The sequence below is a fragment of the Cuculus canorus genome, chromosome 1, assembly GCF_017976375.1.
Source record: "Cuculus canorus isolate bCucCan1 chromosome 1, bCucCan1.pri, whole genome shotgun sequence".
NCBI classification, from domain to species: Eukaryota; Metazoa; Chordata; class Aves; order Cuculiformes; family Cuculidae; genus Cuculus; species Cuculus canorus.
In genome coordinates, this window is record NC_071401.1 from 126,261,412 (window position 1) to 126,281,398 (window position 19,987).

General features: G+C 43.5%; 2 protein-coding genes across 5 annotated transcripts in view; one reads left to right on the plus strand and one right to left on the minus strand.

Annotated features, from left to right (window-relative positions):
• Window positions 1–19,987, plus strand: part of LOC104064347 (rap1 GTPase-activating protein 1) — an 80,512-nt gene that overhangs the window by 56,804 nt on the left and 3,721 nt on the right. The window contains exon 20 of one of the 2 annotated variants that reach the window (XM_054056687.1): window positions 10,192–10,317. The exons of the other annotated variant lie outside the window; for it this stretch is intronic. Coding sequence (XP_053912662.1) covers window positions 10,192–10,201 — 10 coding nt within the window. The 3' untranslated portion in view covers window positions 10,202–10,317. Of the gene's footprint in view, window positions 1–10,191; window positions 10,318–19,987 lie in introns of those variants that run through there. 2 annotated transcript variants of the gene reach the window in all.
• LOC104064387 (antigen WC1.1) overlaps window positions 99–19,987 on the minus strand; it is a 32,341-nt gene continuing 12,452 nt past the window's right edge. For 2 of the 3 annotated variants that reach the window (XM_054050718.1, XM_054049952.1), the window contains 12 exons: window positions 18,303–18,614; window positions 17,573–17,890; window positions 16,528–16,842; window positions 11,399–11,713; window positions 10,629–10,691; window positions 10,226–10,540; window positions 10,008–10,043; window positions 9,548–9,685; window positions 9,152–9,247; window positions 5,984–6,067; window positions 4,734–4,886; window positions 99–2,296 (listed from right to left, as the gene is read on the minus strand). In XM_054050718.1, the coding sequence (XP_053906693.1) occupies window positions 2,190–2,296; window positions 4,734–4,886; window positions 5,984–6,067; window positions 9,152–9,247; window positions 9,548–9,685; window positions 10,008–10,043; window positions 10,226–10,540; window positions 10,629–10,691; window positions 11,399–11,713; window positions 16,528–16,842; window positions 17,573–17,890; window positions 18,303–18,614 (2,252 nt within the window). In that variant the 3' untranslated portion in view covers window positions 99–2,189. The remainder of the gene's footprint in view (window positions 2,297–4,733; window positions 4,887–5,983; window positions 6,068–9,151; window positions 9,248–9,547; window positions 9,686–10,007; window positions 10,044–10,225; window positions 10,541–10,628; window positions 10,692–11,398; window positions 11,714–16,527; window positions 16,843–17,572; window positions 17,891–18,302; window positions 18,615–19,987) is intronic. The other variant, XM_054051504.1, reaches the window with a different exon arrangement.

A 19,987-nucleotide genomic window follows, 5' to 3' on the forward strand; every position in this document is an offset into this window, starting at 1 on the left:
GAAAGGATTTGGAAGAGTGCTGGGAGACTTCAGTATGAGTTCTTTACACACATACACACACACACACACACACACACACATGAACACACACACACGAACAAAAAGTAGGTATGGGATGATTAGAGGGATCAAACCATGTGAAAGTAGGTGAAGTTTGCATGCAATACTCAAGAGTTCTGCTATCAGACTCCACAAAGTTTAAACCTCTCTGTAAATTGAGACCATATTTTTGTAGCTGTGTGTTTTCCTTTTGCACCTGACTTTTTCAAAGATTTTAAAGATGGATTTGTAATGGGCTCAACCTTAGCCTGATTCTTTTGGTTTTCATCCTGCTCAGTAGCAAATATTGCTTCAGATTTGATAATTTGAAGTGATGTGTTCCTTATATTCACTTCTGTAAGCATCTGTTTTTTCAGCTTTCAGAGTAGAAAATTTGCCTGGTAGACCCCACAGTTAAGCCACTTAACATCTCTTATTATTCTTGTATTCTGTTAATATGCTTTCAATGCGATTAGTCCAATTATCTTAAAAATTTCCTTGGGCAGGTCCCATTCACTGCACTCTGTAATGCTACAGAGGTTTGGTTACAAAATTTAACTCTGTAGGCACGTTTCCAACATCAATCCACTTTCCACATTGAGGATTATATACCCTTACATATAGTCACCTGGGGAGTGCTCAGCTCGACTGGATCATGCCAATGACATCAGTTGTTGCCATCTCCAAGGCTCAGCAGATTCCTCCTGCCTGGTGACCAGAGCCCAGCCTGGTGCACCCAGGGAGAGAAAGTCCTGTCCTGTATAGACAGGATAAAAAAGGAATAGGGATAAAAAGTCTACTACAATAATTTCTGGCATAGAATTGGTTGCCCCATCAGTTTCTGCTGCCTTTTCCTATTCCTTTCAAACACTGCTTGTGCTTTCCTAATTTTTCTGTTAGTGAGCGAGGAAGAGCAGGGAGAAGATAGCGGGATGCTGCTAAATTACATGGATGTATGCGTTTCCCTCCTCCCGTGTCTCACAGCATTCCTATAGTATGCCTGCCAAGTCTTGCTGATGTTGCTGGAGAAGCAATCAGGAAGAATGCCTTTCTCAAAGACATGGCTGCTGGAATGTGATCCAAGGTTTAATCAGACAAGTATACCACTCTTGCCTGGAGCTACATGTCAAGGCAGTTGCTTTGCCTTAAGATCTCTTTTAACAAAGTGCCTTGTCTTTGCCAGATTTGTCTTTCCTTTTGAGTTTTTTCCCCATTACTTCCAGTCTAGCTTGGAAAGGATAAAGTTACACAGATAGAAACATCCTATGCTTCACAGAACCAGCAGTACAGAACACTCCTGTGCTCTCACAGTATTCCATAGGAAGCTCCATTCAGTGCTGAGAGGGAGACATCCAGGGAAGCACAGATTTGGCAGGATGCTGACTGAATACTAAGAAGTATTCAGTTCATCTCAATGCAAGCCCTTGTGCCTCAGGGTTATAGGGTGTCCTGTTGGGCTAAGGAATTCAGTGAGATTGTTTAGGAAAGAATTTGTCTGTCTTCTCACCTGTCTGGGACAAACTCACATTTCTTCATGTATTATGATGGCTGCACAACTGTTGTTTTTATGTACAAATGAGAGTCTCATCTAGATTATAGTGACTCTCACAGGTATGTACTTTTAGACACATAATTTCACTGGCACACTCTTGCTGAGTTTCTCATCTGCAAAGCACTATCTAGAAAATGAATTCTTGTCTTCACATTCTGTGTTGCAAGCAAGAATACCCAAACAATGAAACAGAACCTTGATGATTTCCTTGCAGTTCAGTCTCCATTCCTAATAACCTCCAGAAAGCTGCCCTGTGTGTCTGTTAGAAGAATAAATTTGAGCTCTTTAAACAGCTTCTAATAAGAAGACATCGTGAGTTGAAAAACTGGCTCAGAAGAAAAAAAATTCAATGAAAATGTTTAGAAATAAAAAGCAAAAACTGTCCAAGCAGTCTTGGAAACAAGAAATTATAAGGGAAATAGAAAATATTTTCTTAACAGTCATGCTTGTTGTTCTTCTAGGTATGTAATCACTTCTCTGCAAATAAATGAAGCCTAGCTAAACTAATCCCAAACACAGGTTTTTCTGGTTCTCTTATTACCCTATTAGCATTTTATGAACAGAATTGTATTTCCAAAAGTGGTCAGTACAGTCTGAATCAGTGCCCCAGCTCTTCAACGTCATCATAGCCTGTATCTTCAAATGCAGGGGATGAATCTCTCTCAGCTTTGGAAGTCTTGTTTCCTGACACATTAGAACTCCAGTCTGAAAACACGAAAGGAAGATAAATGAAAGATGAGATAAATGCACATCCTGCGTGTATTGCAGCTGGTAGCATGGACTGTCCATTGTTTTCTTCAGAAATTAGAACCGCAGATATGTATGGCTGTGAAAAACCTGAAAAATGCTTGTCTCATAATGCCTCCCACTACATGTACACACACCCAAGGATCAAGCTTACTGTTCCCAGAAAACAGGTTACTGATCTAACTTTAAACACTTCTAATAAAGGCAATTATTCAATATCCCTGAATAACCAAACTCTGTTTTAATGCTTCACGTGTTATCTGACACACTGCAAATGTAGTAGATCTGTCCTTGTCCATCCCACAAAGGGTGCCCTGATCTGGCTCCTCACAGAGCTATCACAGGAGAGTGCTCAACCCAACACGTGGTCTGTGTTCGAAACCCATTAAGAGGATATAAACCACCTTACTGACTGAGGGGGGATGTTGCCCACAAAGGTTTGAGACTTATTATGAGATATAGGGGAAGATCATAGAAAACTTATTATGAGCTGCTTAGGGGAGGAAGCAAAAACACAGAGAAGGAGGGATCAGTACAGTTCAAGGAGGAACAAACATGAGAAAACACAATGATAAGGGGGTAAAAGGGGCTGGTGGCACATAAACAGGCTGCTGGCCAGTATGTGCATTGGGCCATGTCCTGCATCTGATTAGCGGCGTCTGTCCTGTCTTTTTCAAACTCCATTTATAACTGTTTTCCTGAGTGAGGAGGGGTGTCCATTCTTTGTGTATCATGTGTACGGAGGTCTAAGTTTCAGCAACCAGAGCTGTACCGTGGGTCAGGGGGGTCTGTGCATCTGTGGTGCCAGCAGCTGGAGAGACTGTAGTGATCTAGACCTCTAACTACCACCAACAGGGATGGGGCTCTATTTGTCAAGGTCTTACATCCCTAGTTACTAGCAGCTGTGGGAGTTCAGGGGATCCAGGAGATAGCTGGTAAATGGCATGTCTAAGCCCAGTTACTGGGGAACGTTGTGCATATGTGTGGGAGTTAGTGTGCACATGGGCGTCTGAAATAACTGGAAAGCCAGGGAGGTCTGGGACCAGTTACTGGATAGAGTGTCTAAAGCCCGTTACTGATGGAAATATAGCATTCATGTGCATGTGCTTGTATGTGTAGTTTGGGACTACAAGCCAGCCTTGTGTATCTGAATATATGTATTATACGTGCATGCATGCATGTGCACGCCTATGCATAATCAGCCTCACTACTGGCTGCACTGAAGCACATGGAACCTAGATTTAGCAACCCCTAGTATCTTCTCATTTGTAGCAGACAAATAATGACAGAGATAAAAATACCTTAACTATACACAGTTTTTGCAAACAGCAAAGGTTATTGGTACAACTGAGTATGAAGTCAACAGCAAGCGAGGTTACAACTTTATACATAATTTTAAATGAATATAATAATGGGCTGTTAAAAAAAATCTTGAATGTTTCTCTAATTACTTTAAGTCCTAAACTATTTTGATTATTTTTCCATGCCCCAGTCTGCCAAATATATTTATCACTACCCCAAAAGGTGGGATATAGCCACTGAATAGAAGGTATTCTGCAGTTATATTAAGTGCACAGAGAAAGACAAGTCTATCTTAAATATTTTTTAAATTCTTTTTTAATGAAATGAGCCTGAAAAAAAATAGCGCTAGGGTGAAAACCTAGCTGAACTTGGCAAAGTTTTGATGAAAATAGAATGAAATCTAGTAAGGAAATCTACAAGGGCAGAGATGAAGGGAGAAACAATCAACTGCATAATTAGAAAGATCAATGTCTACTGCTATGTGGCATTTTACAGAACAGGATTTGGAGTTACATCAGGCCAGACACTAAACAATGTCAAGAATGCCATGCTGTTGCAATAAAGGAAGCCATGACGCTGGCACACATAGACAGAAGGATATCATGTAAGACTTACGAAGTAGTCCTTCTGCTCTACCTAACACTAGCAAGGTCTTAGTACCATACTATACCGAAATACTGTAAAATTTTGGGGTTGAAACACTTTTTAAAAGACACAGACCTATTGACCCAGCCTGGGTGGAAACATACAGAATGAGCAGAGGTCAAGTCAACAAGGCCTGTGTAGAAAACTGGCTAATTTAGCTTGCTACAGTCTAGAGAAACAAATACGAAAGAGAATTGAGGGGAGATATGTTAACAGTGTTAACAGATTACCTGCAGAGTTTGTGGAAGTATTGCTACTGGATGGCTGTAAGAACAGAATAACAAACATCTAACCCCCACTGTTTGTATACGAAGGTAGTGTCCCTTCCTGACAGTGGTTAGATAAAATCTACTCGATCCATTGGGGTACCCGCCACCTTGATTTTCCCTGAGTTCAGCACAGGAACTGTGAATTATGAAAAGTAATAGCACTGCTTTTCTGGCCTCACCTGTCTGTGAATCCTTGTTTCTGTCACTTTCTTCAGGGATCGCAGTGATTTCATGTTCATTCTTCTCAGAACGAAAAGCATCTTTAGGTCCAGGAGCTTCTGTCACATCATCATAACCATCTTCCAGGTTATTTCCAGGCAGCAGAGAGACCTCTGAAACAGCACAAGTATCAGCTACAGTGAGATCTTCCACTACAGAGAGCAGTAGCTGATGATACAGCGATAATGGCTTGCAATGCTGACATTATCATGATGATAGCAAGGGATATGAAAACAAGAATCATCCTCAGGGCTCTAAGGTATTCCAGACAACAATGATATAGTTCCAGTAACTGTTATGCATTGCTGTAATCTGTTTTAACAGGTCCACATCTTTCCTGTGCTGAGGACTCCAGAGTTAGACCCTACTCCAGGTGGGGTCACCAGGTAGAGTAGGGGCCAAATCACATCCCTTGACCTGCTGGCCATGCTGCTTTTGATGCAGGTCTTGTTTGGAATAATTGCCTTCCTGATAAGAATTTCAAAGGAAGTATTGAAAAGGAAAGTTTTTATTTTAGTTTTAAATAATATCTCTCCTGCCCTTAATATAAGAAAGCAACAGAAAATAAAATTAAAGACATGGCACAGCAGAGAATCAGGGATATGGGCAGCTGAGGTCCAAAGTTGCTTGTGCCTCTGGTGGATGATTTCTCTGAGACCAGGCAATACCTAAAAAAGCTTTTTTATCAGCTCTAGGAAAATGCAATTATTCTCCTAACAGTTGCTTTCCCTCAGCTTTTTCAAATAAAAACTCGTCACATATGGCAAACTGCATTTTCTTCACATTATTCAGATTAAAATTCCCTAATTAACTCCAATAGTATGACAATGTTCTTATTTGGAGCATGTTTTTCCTCTCTTGTAATTCTCCCCATTTATCTCAGAAATGAAGCAACAGCTCACAAGCTGTTACAGTGGCAATTTCTGGGAGAAGCAGTTGTCAAATTGTTGGTTTCACGTGAAGAGCACAATACTATGAGCAAATATTTGTTTTCAACTTCTCACACAGAACAGATTAGCACTTGTATAAGAGATTGTATGACATTCTTCCACCACAAGAGTTAAGCAGGAATTTTTGGTTCACTTCAAAACATCACTAGTGAACATGAAGAGCAGCAAGAAAAGAGTTTTGATCACCAATAATGATTTGGAAATCAAAAGCTACCCTGATTTAGGGTCTCTTTCTTTGTAGGATCCCCGTCTTTGATTACCTTGAGTTGCTCCAGGACCATTTTCTTCATCACTGTCCCTGCTATAAAATTGCACCTTTGTTTTTGAAATCTCTGAATAAGTGTCTAGGCAAATGAGAAAGAGTGTGATATCAGATTAAACTTTCATTAGTTAGATTGCATCATGAGGAAAGAGTAAAGAACAGTAATAACACCCAAGTCAAGTAGATTCTTGGGCAGTCAGTATTATTCCTGCAAGATAAGGGCTAACAGCAGAATAGCCAAAATCCCCCAGGGGCACCATAACACTTCTTATGGCTCAGGGTGGAGGCAAAGCATGAAGCGAGAAAAGCAGTTGACAGGAGGAAGCCTGCAGAGACATATAGCTACCAGGAAGTAGATTCAAATTATTCCTTTATTTGTTCCTGCTTTAAATATTTGCAGCAGAAGCCTTTTTTGTTTGTTTGTTTGTTTGGTTTGGTTTGGGTTTTTTTGTTTGTGTGACCTATCACAGAATCTCAGTATAATGGGGGTTGGAAGGGACCTCTGAAATCATTTAGTCCAACCTCTCTAGTGAAGCAGGTTCCCCTAGAACAGGCTGCACAGGAACACATCCCTGTGGGTTTTGAATGCCTCCAGAGAAGAAGACTCCACAACCTCTCTAGGCAACTTGTTCCATTGCTCCATCACCCACACAGTAAAGAAGTTTTTCCTTATGTTGGAGTGGAACTTCCCGTGTTCCAGTTTGTGCCCAGTGCCCCTTATCCGGTCACTGGGCACCACTGAAAAGAGTCCGTCCCCATCCTCTTGACGCCTGCCCTTCAGTTATTTATAAGCATTGATAAGATCCTCTCTTCATCCTCTCTTCTCCAGACTAAACAGACCCAGATTTCTCAGCCTCTCCTCATAAGAGAGATGCTTCAGTCTCCGATGATCTTTGTGGCCCTCTGTTGAACTCACTCCTGTAGTTCCTTGTCTAGAGCTGAGGAGGCCAGAACTGGACACAGTACTCCAGATGAGGCCTTACTAGGGCAGAGTAGTGGAGGAAGATAACCTCCCTCCACCTGCTGTCCATATCCTTCTTAATGCACCCCAGGACATCATTGGCCTTCTTGGCCTCGAAGACACATTGCTGGCTCATGGTTAGCTTGTTGTTCACCAGGACTCACAGGTCCCCCTCTACAGAGCTGCTTTCCAGCGAGCCAACCCCTAACCTGTACTGTTGTGTGGGTTTGTCCTCCTTAGGTGCAGGACTCTGCACTTGCTTTTCTGAACTTCATTAGGTTCCTCTATGCCCAACTTTTCAGCCTGCCCAGGTCTCACTGAATGGCAGCACAGCCTTTTGGTGCACCAGCGACTCCTGCCAGTTTTGTGTCATCGGCAAACCTGGTGAGGGTACACCCTTGTCCCCTCATCCAGGTCATTGATGAATACAAAACAAAACTGGGCCCAGTACTGACCCCCGTGGAACAACACTAGCTACAGGCATCCAAGTAGACTCTGCAGCACTGATCACAACCCTCTGAGCTCTGCCATCCAGACAGTTCTCAAGCCATCTCACTGCCCACTCATCTAACCCTAGTTCCTTGCTCATCCGTACAGGTTTCCTGCATCCCTTCCTTGATTTCTTACTCCTAGGGGTACATCAATCTTGAGCTTAGAGGAAGATGTAATTGAATATTAACCATCTCTCTTGAACCCTTCTACCTCCTAGAGTTCTAACCCATGGGATTCTTCCAAGTAGGTCTATGGAGAGACTAAAGTTAGCTCTCCCGATATCCAGGCTTGTAATCCTGCTTATTGCTCTGCTTCTTTCCTGTAAGATACTGACGTCTACCACCACGTGGTCACTGCAGCCAAGGCTGCCTCCAAAATTCACATCCCAAACCAGTCCTTTTTTGTTTGATAGTATAGGGTCCAGCAGCACACTGCTCATTGGCTCCTCCACCACCTGTGTCAAAAAGTTGTCATCCATGCTGTGCAGGAATCTCTTGGACTGTGCATCCCTAGCTGTGTTGTCTTTCCAGGAAATACCAGGGTAGTTGAAGTCGCCCATGAAAACCAGGGACTGTGATCATGAGGATACTTCCAGCTGTCTGTAGAAGGCCTCATCAGCTTCCTCATCCTGATCAGATGGCCCATAGTAAACACCCACAACAGTGTCGCCTGTATTAGCCTGCCCCTTAATTCTTGCCCATAAGCTCCTGACATGTTCTTCATTCACCCCTAGGGAGAGCTCAGTACATTACAATTACTCCTTCACGTAAACAGCAACACCACAGCACTGCTTTCCTGGCCTGTCTTTTCTAAAAAGCACGTAGCCATCCATAACAATATGCCAGTCATGTGAGCTGTCCCACCTTGTGTCTGTAGTTGCATTAGGAACATAGCCCTACGACTACACAGAGATCTCCGGTTGTTCCTGTTTGTTGCCCATGCTGCATGTGTTGCTGTACAGGGATCTCAGAGAGGTAATTGTGCATGCAGGTTTTCCTGGAGCAGTGCAAGAGGATCCACCATAGCCATACATACCCTTGACCAAGTTGGCCTTCTGGCTTTTGATCAAAAAAGGCAGATAAGGAACATTTGCCGCTGCTCTGACAGGCCTGGCTTACTCCCCAGTTCAATGTTATTGCATGCACATGGTCACTTTGGACCCTGCTCCCAGAGTCCTTCAGTTTAAGTCCTGCTTCAGTAAGCTGGCCAGCCTGCTGCCAAAGATTCCCTTGCCTCTTCTAGACAGATGGATTCCATTCCTCCCTAACAAGTTATAGGTATCAGAGAATGTCCTGTTGTTATAAAAGCTAAAACCCTCATGATGACACCAGCCATGTAGCCAGGAGTTGATATGCATTATATGTCTTTTCTGGCTGCCCCCTTCCCTCTAACTGTTAAAATGGAGGAAAAGATAACTCGGCCACCAATATTTTTGACTGGCACCCCAAGGATTTATATTCTTCCTTGATTCTGTCTGGGTTCTTGCTTGCATTGTCATTCATGCCCTGTACTGATCTATTCTCCAGCTGCAGTTGGGACAGCACAAAATGACTTGTCCCTAGGAGAGGAACTGGCAGAGTGCAGTGAGCAGACAACCCTTCTCCTCAAATATAGGAATTTTCAGTTTTCCAGTAGATTTGGGAGTTGCAAAGTATCAGATTGGGATCTGGGCCACCAGGAGGAGTTTTCCCTTGACAAGACCAAGACACACACCTGTGAGGCCAGTCATGCCCTGCTTTTCCCTCATTAGGTCGTAGTTGATCTCTTCATAGACAGCCTCAGAGAAGGGGTCATAGGGTAGTCTTGAGCCTGGAAATAAAAGACAATGATCAGTCACACAGTCTCTGCTTCATACCCAGCTTGGGTCTTGAAAATAAGAAGTAACCTAAAGGGGTCTGTGTGTCCTGACTGGTACTCAGAAAGTCACCGAGAGGTGCTGAGTAAGGATAAGCACTCCTGGGCTCTTTCGCTGCCAGCTGGTAGGTGAAAATCTCGTCGTGGTAGCAGATGCCATTAGTCTCAGTCACCCATTCCCCCAGCCTCCTCAGGCAACTAAGCATTCACCAGCCACACCAAGGAGACATTTTATACCAGTACTGAGGGACCCACCTCTCTGCTGTGCCCTGGCACTTCGGATCTGTCCAGCAAGAATGGCAAGGACCAAGCAGAGAAGGGCCCCCAGGATAATGCAGATGATGATAGGCATTGACATTCTTGTAGTGTCTGTTGCAGGGCGACGGGGAAGATCTGAGTGGAAATGAAGAAGCAACAGATAGATAATCAGGTGACCTAAAAGGATGCTCCTCTGCAGCCTTCTGTGCCCATGTTTAGCAGGGTGAAGCAGGTCATGTCAAGGGAAAATTCCTCCTGGTGCCCAGTTGTGGATCCTGCTCAAGTGGCTTGACTTCAGCAGCTAGGTATACTGCCACTTGGTTCTCTGTTACAAAAGGCTGCAGAAGGTGCTTTCTGATGAGCTGGAATATACTGCTGATTTACTTGCTATGCAACATAAGGGACATAAGGTCCACATTTGACGAGAGAAAGAAAGGGGGAAGAAAGAATATTTTACCTGCTCTAGTGGGTGATGCTGTTGTTTCTGTCACACCTGTAAAGGAAAGGCAAGTCCAAATTAAGGAAGAAGCAAGTGTGAAAAATAGAGAGAACATCTTCACATCATTTGTGAGGTTCCTGCAGTCAAAACTGTGAAGGAGCTAGTGACTGACATAATGTTCCTCTATCTGTCTCCTTCCCAGATCTGTGTAATGAACTAAAGGACCAATCACTAACCGGAGCAATCCACAGCAGCATCTTCCTTATGATCACAGGCTTTGCCGAACAAGGGCTTGGCAGGACACTCCCAGAAAGACAGCTCTGTTCCTTTACAGTGCACCTTCTCCAACCAGATGGGACCAGTCCCTTCCCCAAAGGCAGCTTCACTCAGAGCAGACACAGCAGGTCCACAACCCAGCTGCCTGCATACAACATCGGCATCTGCCATGTCCCAGGAATCATCACAGACTGTTCCCCAAGAACCTTGGTGCCAAATCTCCACTCTGCCTGAACATCCATGGCCTCCTCCTATGACTCGTAACTTCTCCCTATCTGTAAAACACAGAAACATTCTGTATTGCTAAAGCAGCAGGAAAGTCTATAGGGATCAATAAGGAGAAAAAAACAGAGGTAGAGGTACCTGAACAGCTGGTAGAATTCGGACATTCAACAAATGTGGCTGGAGTTGTTGCCTCTTTTCTTCCTGTAGAATTTAAGGACTGAAGTAAATAATCTGATTATTTTCTGAAAAGAGCGAGGGAGTATAAAATGCCTGAAAAGTAATTTTTTCCTAGTATATATGCATATATGGCCTGTTTAGTACTTGGTGGGTCATTGTTTGGCTATTGCTGTGAATTAAATAATCTTCCCGATCATTGCGCTTGCTCTCTTCTTGCGCAAGGCAGCTGTACTCCCTTTTGGGAGATCTGAATGCCATCTAGGATTCATTTATATTGTAGTAAGAATGCACAAGTATGAAATACTCTCATAAGAACAAGATTAAAAACGGACCTTTAGAACAGAAGAATTCATCACTTGGACATGGCTATGTGTATGCATGTGTGTACATGTACATATGCCTCCATTCATTAGAAACATATGCATCTAGACTTAATCCTAACTGAGATCTCTCAGACTGACTGTATATGACAGATTTTTGCTTTAAAAATATGCAATGACATCATCCTATCATGGACTTCCCTTGGATTGCACTTGATGACACTCACATAATTTTAAGTCACTTGTTTACACCAGGGATATAGGCAAAGGAAAATGTTTGTGCCATTTACATGAAACTAGAAGTAATATACACCAGAAAACAATGTGAGTTAATTACTACAATGTCCATATACGCCTGCATAAGCTTATGTCTATGTCTGGGCAGTCCCATGCTGATACATTTCTAGTTACCAGTGCAAGAAATATGGGTCTCTTCTGCTCGGTTATCACATGACTGAGGATGCCAAGGGTCTGACTGACAATGCCAGAGAGAGCTATGTTGCTCAGTACACTCAATGTGGTCCAGCCATGTGGGTCCAGAACCTCTGCCATATTTGAAGTCTGTTGCAATTTCCCCACCATCTCCACAGTTCAGGTGTTTGCATACAGTTATTGCAGTAATTTGAGACATACGATTGGAGCAAATGCTCCCCCATGTCCCATTGTAGAAAACTTCTAGCCGCCCAGCACAATCATTGCCATCCACCAGCCTCAGAGCCAGGAACTCTAGAAAAGAAGACATAAAAATGGAATTAGAGGAGCCTGATTTTGCTAGGAACTTGGCTGCAATGAGTGAAATCCAGAACCTGTTAAAAATCCTGTTCATCACTCTGAATGATAAAGTGCCAGAGGAAACCGCTCTAAAAGTGACAAACACTTAAAATTAAAAATCATACAATGGTCCTCTCTGGTTAGCCAGTATTCACATCAACACACAACTGTGATGGCTACTCCACACAGTTTCAGGCGTATTTCTTCAGTATGTTGAAGTGTAGGTGCTCTTCTCATTTGTTGAAGATTTGGTGTGCATTTTCTTGTTTACAGTAATTTCAGAGCCAGCTGGAATGGTTCCTATGCAGAAGCAGAGGACACCCCTGCGGTGAGTGCAACCCTGCCAGTTGTAGTCAATACATTTCGCCTCTCACCTCTGTGAAACATCTATTTAAGAAATATTTGAACATACCTGCATTATAAACTTAACCCTGCCTTCATCATAGGCATAAAATATGTACAAGACTGGGAAGAGAGAGACAAAGAAATGGTTATAGAACTTATTCTAACCTATCATGGTGAGACAAGGCTCAGCTTAGAGAAGAAAAAGCTCAGAGGAGATCTTATAGCTACCTTCCAGTACCTGAAACGGGCCTACAAGAAAGCTGGAGAGGGACTATTCAAAAAGGCTTGTGGTGATAGGACCAGGGGGAATGGGTACAAACTGGAGAGGGGCAGAGTTAGACTAGACATTAGGTAGAATATCTTCATCGTGAGAGTGGTGAGACACTGGAACAGGTTGCCCAGGGAAGTTGTGGCTGCCCCATCCCTGAAGGTGTTCAAGGCCAGGTTGTATGGGGCCTTGGGCAGCCTGATCCAGTGGGATGCCCCTGCCCATGGCAGGGGGGTTGGAATAAGATGATCTTTAAGGTCCCTTCCAACCCTAACTCATCTATGATCCTATTCTATATGTTATAAAGTCTACCCTTAGCCCAAGACAGTAGGTATTGGTATTATAACAATGTGCATATATAGTAAATAAGTCACTACATGTCATTCTGTGAAGCACTTTATAGGAGCTAACATCATACCAATTTCAACATGTATGTACTACAAGATTCAGACTGTGTTCCTGCAAAACACATGAAAAAGAACATTGTTTATGAAGTAAGATTACTCTCTTCTATTTACTTTATGTAAAAGCACATATTTTGTTCTTTTTCCAATGACCAGCCAGTAAGTAGACTCTGCTCTTCAAACAGTAGAGATCACTTTCTTAGGGCTTTCAACTGATGCAGGCTTCCCAATCCAAGTATCCTCAGGGCTGGCTGAAGGAAACCATTTGTTTACAGTAATTTCAGAGATATTTCCTCACTGCTGCCTGTCACCACAATTCCATTCTTCAAACTGATTCCTTACCACAGTATCCACTCTCCAGGAGTCTGTATACGTGGGCCTGTTGATACTCCTGAGTATGTTCCATTTCATCACCCTGATGAGCTCAGGTTTTCTTTTGAGGTGCATATATTTAAGTAAACCATTGCATAGCTGTGCTTTTCCAGCTGCCTGGTACTGTACTCACTCTGCTCATTCTTGAATGGTTGTATTTTTGTAATGACTTATGTTGTCTGATTTCTGCTTAAGTGGCATTCCACAGTGCCAGCAGATATGCTCGTTTATTCCTTCTAGGGTGCTACCTCTGTTTGTAGTCTGGATGGGGAAAGCTTCTAGCCACCCTTTGATGCTCTACCACTGTAATAGCATCTGCTAATCTTGCTAGGGAGGAAGGGGTTGGTCTATATAATCCACTTTCCAGGCATCTCCAAACATTTGTTTCTCTCACTGTGCATACTGTGTCGTCATTCATGCTGTATGTTGTGTTATTCCACAGATGTCACACTGCCTAATTGCTTGCATTTTGTCTTCCCAAGACAAGCCTAAGCTGTCTTCTTTGTCCTTGACTGGTAGCAGCATGCTCAGCAGTTTCCTAGGCTCATCTATCTAAAAACTGTTTTCTTCTATGCTCCCTTCCCAAATCTCTACTGACAGGTTAAGTCAGCTTGTCAGGTTGGTTGCTGTGTTTCTCTTCTTAAGTTGCATTTGAATTTGGGATGTGTGCGTTATTTGCATGACATACTAAGTAAATCTTTCTTCAAGCAGCTGCTGTACTACTTTCCATACTTCTGCTTAAAATGTTTTTCCTCGCTGCTGCCAGTTATCACAATTTCATTCTTCAAGGCATTTCCTTACCACATTATTCACTATCCAGGAGTCTCTATATGTGGGTCTATTGATGCTTGAGTATGTTCCTTTCAAACTTCTTCAAGTCTCCTTCCTGATGGCAGCTTCTCCTGTAGAAGTGTTCCAATGATTTCTACCTCCTGTTTCCTCCTGTGCTTTTACAGATTCATCAGTAAACAAAATCTGTTGTTCATTTTCAGTACTTAATCCATCATACAAGGTCCGGCACAAAAAACAGAGACTAACTCTATAGCTTGGGAACCAAGACTGGGAGAAGAGAGACAAAGAGTTGGTTATAGAACATATTCTAACCTGTCATGGTGAGACAAGGCTCAGCTCGATCACTTCACTTAGTACAAGTGGACACATGTTCAAATACAGATGTTTTCTTACCCTCAGTCAGAAAATATCAGTGTTCGCCAGCCCAGTGCTTTGTCTGTGGAACAGTTTTTAGCTAATAACAACATCATTGTGCAGGAGCATGCACCCTGATTGCCACACCTGGATCCCTCCTCCCAAAGATCAAAGGAACCCAAATTTTTTTTGGTAGAAGATGTGAAATTAAAAACAATGGTGATCTTCAACAGCCTTTCAGAAAATGCTCTGTGGAATGGCTTTGAACTTTGGCAGCATCGTAAGCAGCTGTGTCTCAGTTCAGAAGGGAACCATTTTGAAGGTGATCATAGCTGATTTTCTTGATTCTTTTTTTTTTTGTTGTTGTTGTTGGCCCTCATATGCTAGGGATTTGACAGCCCCCAAATCCCCAAAGTCCTTCTGTCTCAACCTTTCAGCTCTATCTCTTCTACATTGGTGTCCCAGAGATGTCATAGCCAGTGCAGAAGCCTCTCCCTGGAGCAGTGACTCTTAAGAATCTCCACATTTGTCCATTCATTTACATTCAGACTAAAGACCCACTCAGTGGTCACAATCTGGGAACAGCATACCCTTTTCTGAATGGCTCCTTGATTACAGTAACTAGGGCTGCCTGAAAGGACTCATTTTTAATTCATCATGAGCTCTTGGTTTCCCCCTCAAGATGTCAGGGCCCCCTTCTTGGACAGTTAATCCAGGCTGTACGCACTCACACAGGCATCCTGAAGCTTGCAATTTGACCATTTCAGTCCTACTAGCTGCTAAATTCTGACCAGCATCTTCCCTTTTGTGCTGAGCACTAGTTCAAACCAATTTACCAGACAATTACTCTGACAGAGACCATCAACCAGATTCCCCAGCCCTGCTAAGCTGTCCCAGTGCCTCTTGAAGCCTTGCTGCTGTGAGCACACCATAGGCTCTGGTGTACCCCACAGCAACTCAATGCAACAGTGGCCGGGGTTTTCACAGGAAACGTAACCCCTTTGATTCTCCCCAGCTGATATTCTTGGACACAAAAACATCCAGGCTCCAGGCCACTAGAGTTCTTCCCAGTCACCTTGCCCTCCAGCAAGGTCTGTCACACTCTCCATTTCTACTTGTTTACACATAGTTTGACCCTTCCCTGTGCTCACACCCCCCACCCACCTGCTCTGACAACAGGTACCATCTACACTACACCACATCACATGAATAAAAATTTCCAGTGTTACAATCAAGGCTTCTCTGAAGCGTTGAAGTCACTACAATTATTCCAGTCCCAAGCATGCAGGTGCTAGTGTTTCCAAAGTGTCTCCTACATTTACTGGTTGCTGTTGTGGCCCAAAGAGTTTCTACTTGGGAAATATAACTTTATTTTATTTTTTACACTTAACATAAACTTTGTTCTTTCCTTGAGTGGTGAGGAAAACAAAGAAAACATTGACAATTCAACACTTAGGGAAACACCTTTGATCTGCTCCATTAGTCCTGCACTCCTTCATTTCCCCTCCCTGTTCCTTCAGTGAGAGTGGCAGTGCAAGAGATTGTGGGTTTTTCCTGCTGCTTCTTGCTACTTATTTATTTTCCACTACTCCAGCATGGACATTTCACAGACTGCAGTCCCTTCAAGGGTTGTACCTGCTCCAGTGTGGATCCTCCACAGGCTGCAGTCCCTTCAAGAGTGTGTTCTAGTGTGGCTTACGCAAAACCCACAGCCTTCTCAGAGGCATACCTCCTCTGGCATGGAAACCACATCTCCAGCCATGTCGCTAGAAGTGTCTTTTACCACTTGTCCTTTATGTCTCCTCTTTCTTGCAGCTGCCACTCTGTCTTTAATATGCATAAGGAGAGCCACCATATGCTACTCTGATTGGCTGATGCTTTGGTGCATAGTGGGTTCCTTTCACTGGTTTCAGAGCCAGCTGTAACTGACTGTAATGGGCACATGGCTGTCAATGACCTCCTTCCACACAAGGAGCACTCAAGAGTCCTTGCTGTGGAAATCTTTACAGAAACTCTCCAATTCACCTCCAAATATCCCATGACACTGCACACAAAATAATGACTTGTGTAGACCCTTTGCGTCTTGGTGAGACCAAGAGGATGTGCTGACCTACTATGCTTGTAGTCAAGAGACCAAGAGTCTGTCCAAGAAAGTCTCTACTGTTCTCTATTTACTCTTCATGTAACCCGCTCCTTTCAACCCACCGTCTCAGAAAAGGATATTATGAACACACCTGAGCACAGGACTCCAGCGTCCTCTTTGTGTTGGCAGTTGTGCTGGCCCCATGCCCTAGAAGAACATGCCCAGAGATCAGATTCAGCCCCAGTGCAGTTCACATCATCCAGCCAGATCTGTCCTGAGCCTTCACCATAATGAGCAGAGGCAAATGCCTTGATTGCTTGCCCACATCCCAGCTGTTTGCAAACAACATTAGCATCCGATAGATCCCAGTTATCATCACAGACGGTGCCCCAGATGCCGTAATTATAAAGCTCTACTCTCCCAGCACAGCGCTTTGTTCCATTCACCAGCCTGATTTGTCTGCTACCTGCAGGAAGAAAACCCAGCTGTCAACATGCAATACAATGACAATGCACAGGTCAGCATAATGGCTGTAAGTTTAAAGCACTTTTAAGGCATCATGCTTTTATATTCTGGTCCTTCTGTTATGTTTTTTTGAGCAGAACTCCTGAGATGCTAAAGATGCATAAAGTGAAAGGTCTGCTCCTCCATCAGGTAAAGGTTGGAATAATTCCTGTGAGGTGTTGTAAACAAGGAATGTGTAGTCATACTAAGCATATGCAGAGATCACCTTATCTTAGAAAGCCGGAGAAGCTGTTTTCTGCCTAAACTCATTTAGCCAGAGACAGAGACAGTTCCTTTTACAGATGGGTTATAAAATAGAAGAGTAGAAACAGTTCTAGTTTACATCAGAAAACCTTGAAGTATACATAAAAATAGAAATGTCACAAAATAAAACCTATTTAATTTCGAAGTGTCAGCCAGAATGTGTGAGAGTCATGGCCAAATAAGTGTCCTGGTGGCTTCTGTATTCTATTATTTCTTTTTGATTCTGCAAGAAAAATTCTTTAAGAAATTCAGAGGAAGGAAGCATTATGTAAATTACACTTGCTTCCTTAGCTGTCATTTGTCCCTTAAAGCACACAAGGTGGGTCTCACAAGCCCAGACCTGTGTCTATTTAAGATCTGGTGAGACCACAGCACAAGCTGGGCTAGAGGCAATCCTATGAAGCATTCAATTTTGGACAGTAACTCACCTGAGCAAATCACACCAACATCTTCAGCAACTCCTCTTGGCTCTGTATGAGTATGAGAGGACTTACAGAGCAACAGCTGAGTCTCATTTCCAGCACACTGGACACTTCTTAAGCCAATAGGACCAAAGCCTCGCTCAGACCTTGGAAGGTAATATGCTTTCTCGGCAATTCCACATTGGAGCTGTCTGCATACCACATGAGCATCCTTAATATCCCAGTCATCATCCAGGACTCTACTCCACGTACCATAGAGTGAGATCTCAACTCGCCCATCACAGTGACTCTCACCACCTGATAGTCTGAGTGATTCAGCAACACCTGGGCTCAAGAGAGTTGGAAAATATATTGAATAACTATTCTATATAGTAGAAATAACATGCAATAAAGATAGAAGACAAATTTCTATGTTGGTAAAAAAATTCTCACCATTGGTTAAGGAGACAGCCTCTGTTAAGGCTTTGTTTGCTTTTGTGCACACTAGAGTCTGCAATGGGAAATGAGAAAGGCTTCCCCAGCTCGAACACTAGATCCTATGAGGAATCAGGCACATCTAAACAATGTAAATCCTTCTACTAAGGGAAGTTTCTATGCTGAAACCAAAGTTGGAGGGCTGGGGGAAAGGAAAAGAAGAAGGGCAGGCTGACGTACCAGACTTGCTTAGCAGAATGACGTCACCAACACTGCTTTTGTCTGAAGATACACTACCCATGAAAGGCCACTCTTGACTTACCTGAGCAAATAACAGTGGCTGCTTCTCTGGCTGAACAGGTTGGATTGCCCAAAGTCACTTGATCACAATCCCACAGGCAGGACTCTGTCCCTTCACAGTGAAAAGCATCTCTCCATACGTGCCCATTCCCATCCACAGAACGGTCTCCTGTCTGGATAGACTTTGCATAGCCACAGTTTAGCTGATTACAGAGAACATTGGCAGCTTTCAAATTCCAGTGGGTGTGGCAAAGTCTTCCCCATGTGTCTCCATGGCGGATCTCCACTATGCCAGAGCATGTGGTGCCGTTCACCAGCCTGCCCCCTGGGCACCCTGAATATAAGAGAAAGTGAGTACTGAGATGCCAGGTTTGTAACTGCTCATGGACATGACCTGAAAACGACTCGGAAAAGAGAATGAGTCTTCCTTAGCATTCAACAGTAAAAATGACTGCACTGGGCCACTGAAAATTCTGTACACATAATTAGAGTTCACGCTACCCTATTTTACTAAGAACAATGACTAGAAATCAGGATCTGATCCTCTTTGCAATTTTTAAACTGAGGGCACTAGGTTTCAGGGCTCTCCACAAATCAATAGACCTTAATTGTTCTGACCAGCCTCATCTAACGCCCCCGACTGTGCACCATAGGGCTACTGGTCTAAGGCCTCACTTGAACCTCTCTATCTGGATCCTACAACTGATTGATTACTTTACTTGTATCTGTGTCTCAAACATTGTTTGAGTGCAGGGTTGCACGTGCCTGAAGGGCTTTTCTGTGGCTTCTGGTTAACAATGAGAGGGGAAGATATAGGAGCAGGCACTGTCTGCCCCACCCCGACTGCACATTAAAAGGTTTCAGGGGGTGGTTATTCTGGCAAGGGTCTGTTGAACTGCCACTGACCCTGGAGCCCCTAGCCTCAATTTGAGAACCTTCCCAAAGGAGCTTCTGCGCATGACCCAATTCAAGAATTTTCACAGCAAGGCCACCCCTCGCGTGCTGATAGGGCATGGACTTGCCTTATAAACACTGACTGCCAAGAAGGCACTGTGCGTGTGCCTGATACTCCATGGCATCATCCTGAAGAAGTGCTGCTGCTTGACTGGCCTGAAGAACTGCTACATATTCCTGAAGAACTGCTACATGTTTCTGAAGAACTGCTGCTGGAGGAGTTGCTGCTGGATGGACCACGTTTCCCTGAGGAACTTGTGCCTCATTGGAGTGATGATAATTTTTCCTTTTCCCCAGTTGCTTCTTTATATCTCTCTCTCTCTTTCTCTGACTTATCTTACTGTCCCTTCTTTTTCCTTGGCACTATGGTGTAGTGGTTCGAATCCAAATTGTGTTGTAATTTGTTTAGTGACTTGGCAGGGTATCACATTGTGATCTGAACAGATTGGGTTCTGTTCTTGCAAGTACCCGAGTGTACCCGAGTATCTGTTTTGCAATTTTTACTGTGACCAAAATTAGTATTGCATTTGAATTTACTCTGGGAGATTTGTCGGTCTCCAGTTTGCTACACAGATATCAAAAGAACCCTTTTCACCCTCCCTTTTCAACTGTGCAGATTGTGGTGGGCCCTAAGACTACTGGTTTCAGGAGCAGGCTCTAACTTCATCTTCTCTGGAACTGTCCATAGCCCTTGTTAGTAATACATCTGTGCAGATGCTTTGGATTGTGCCATGGTGGGTAAGGCCACTGCCT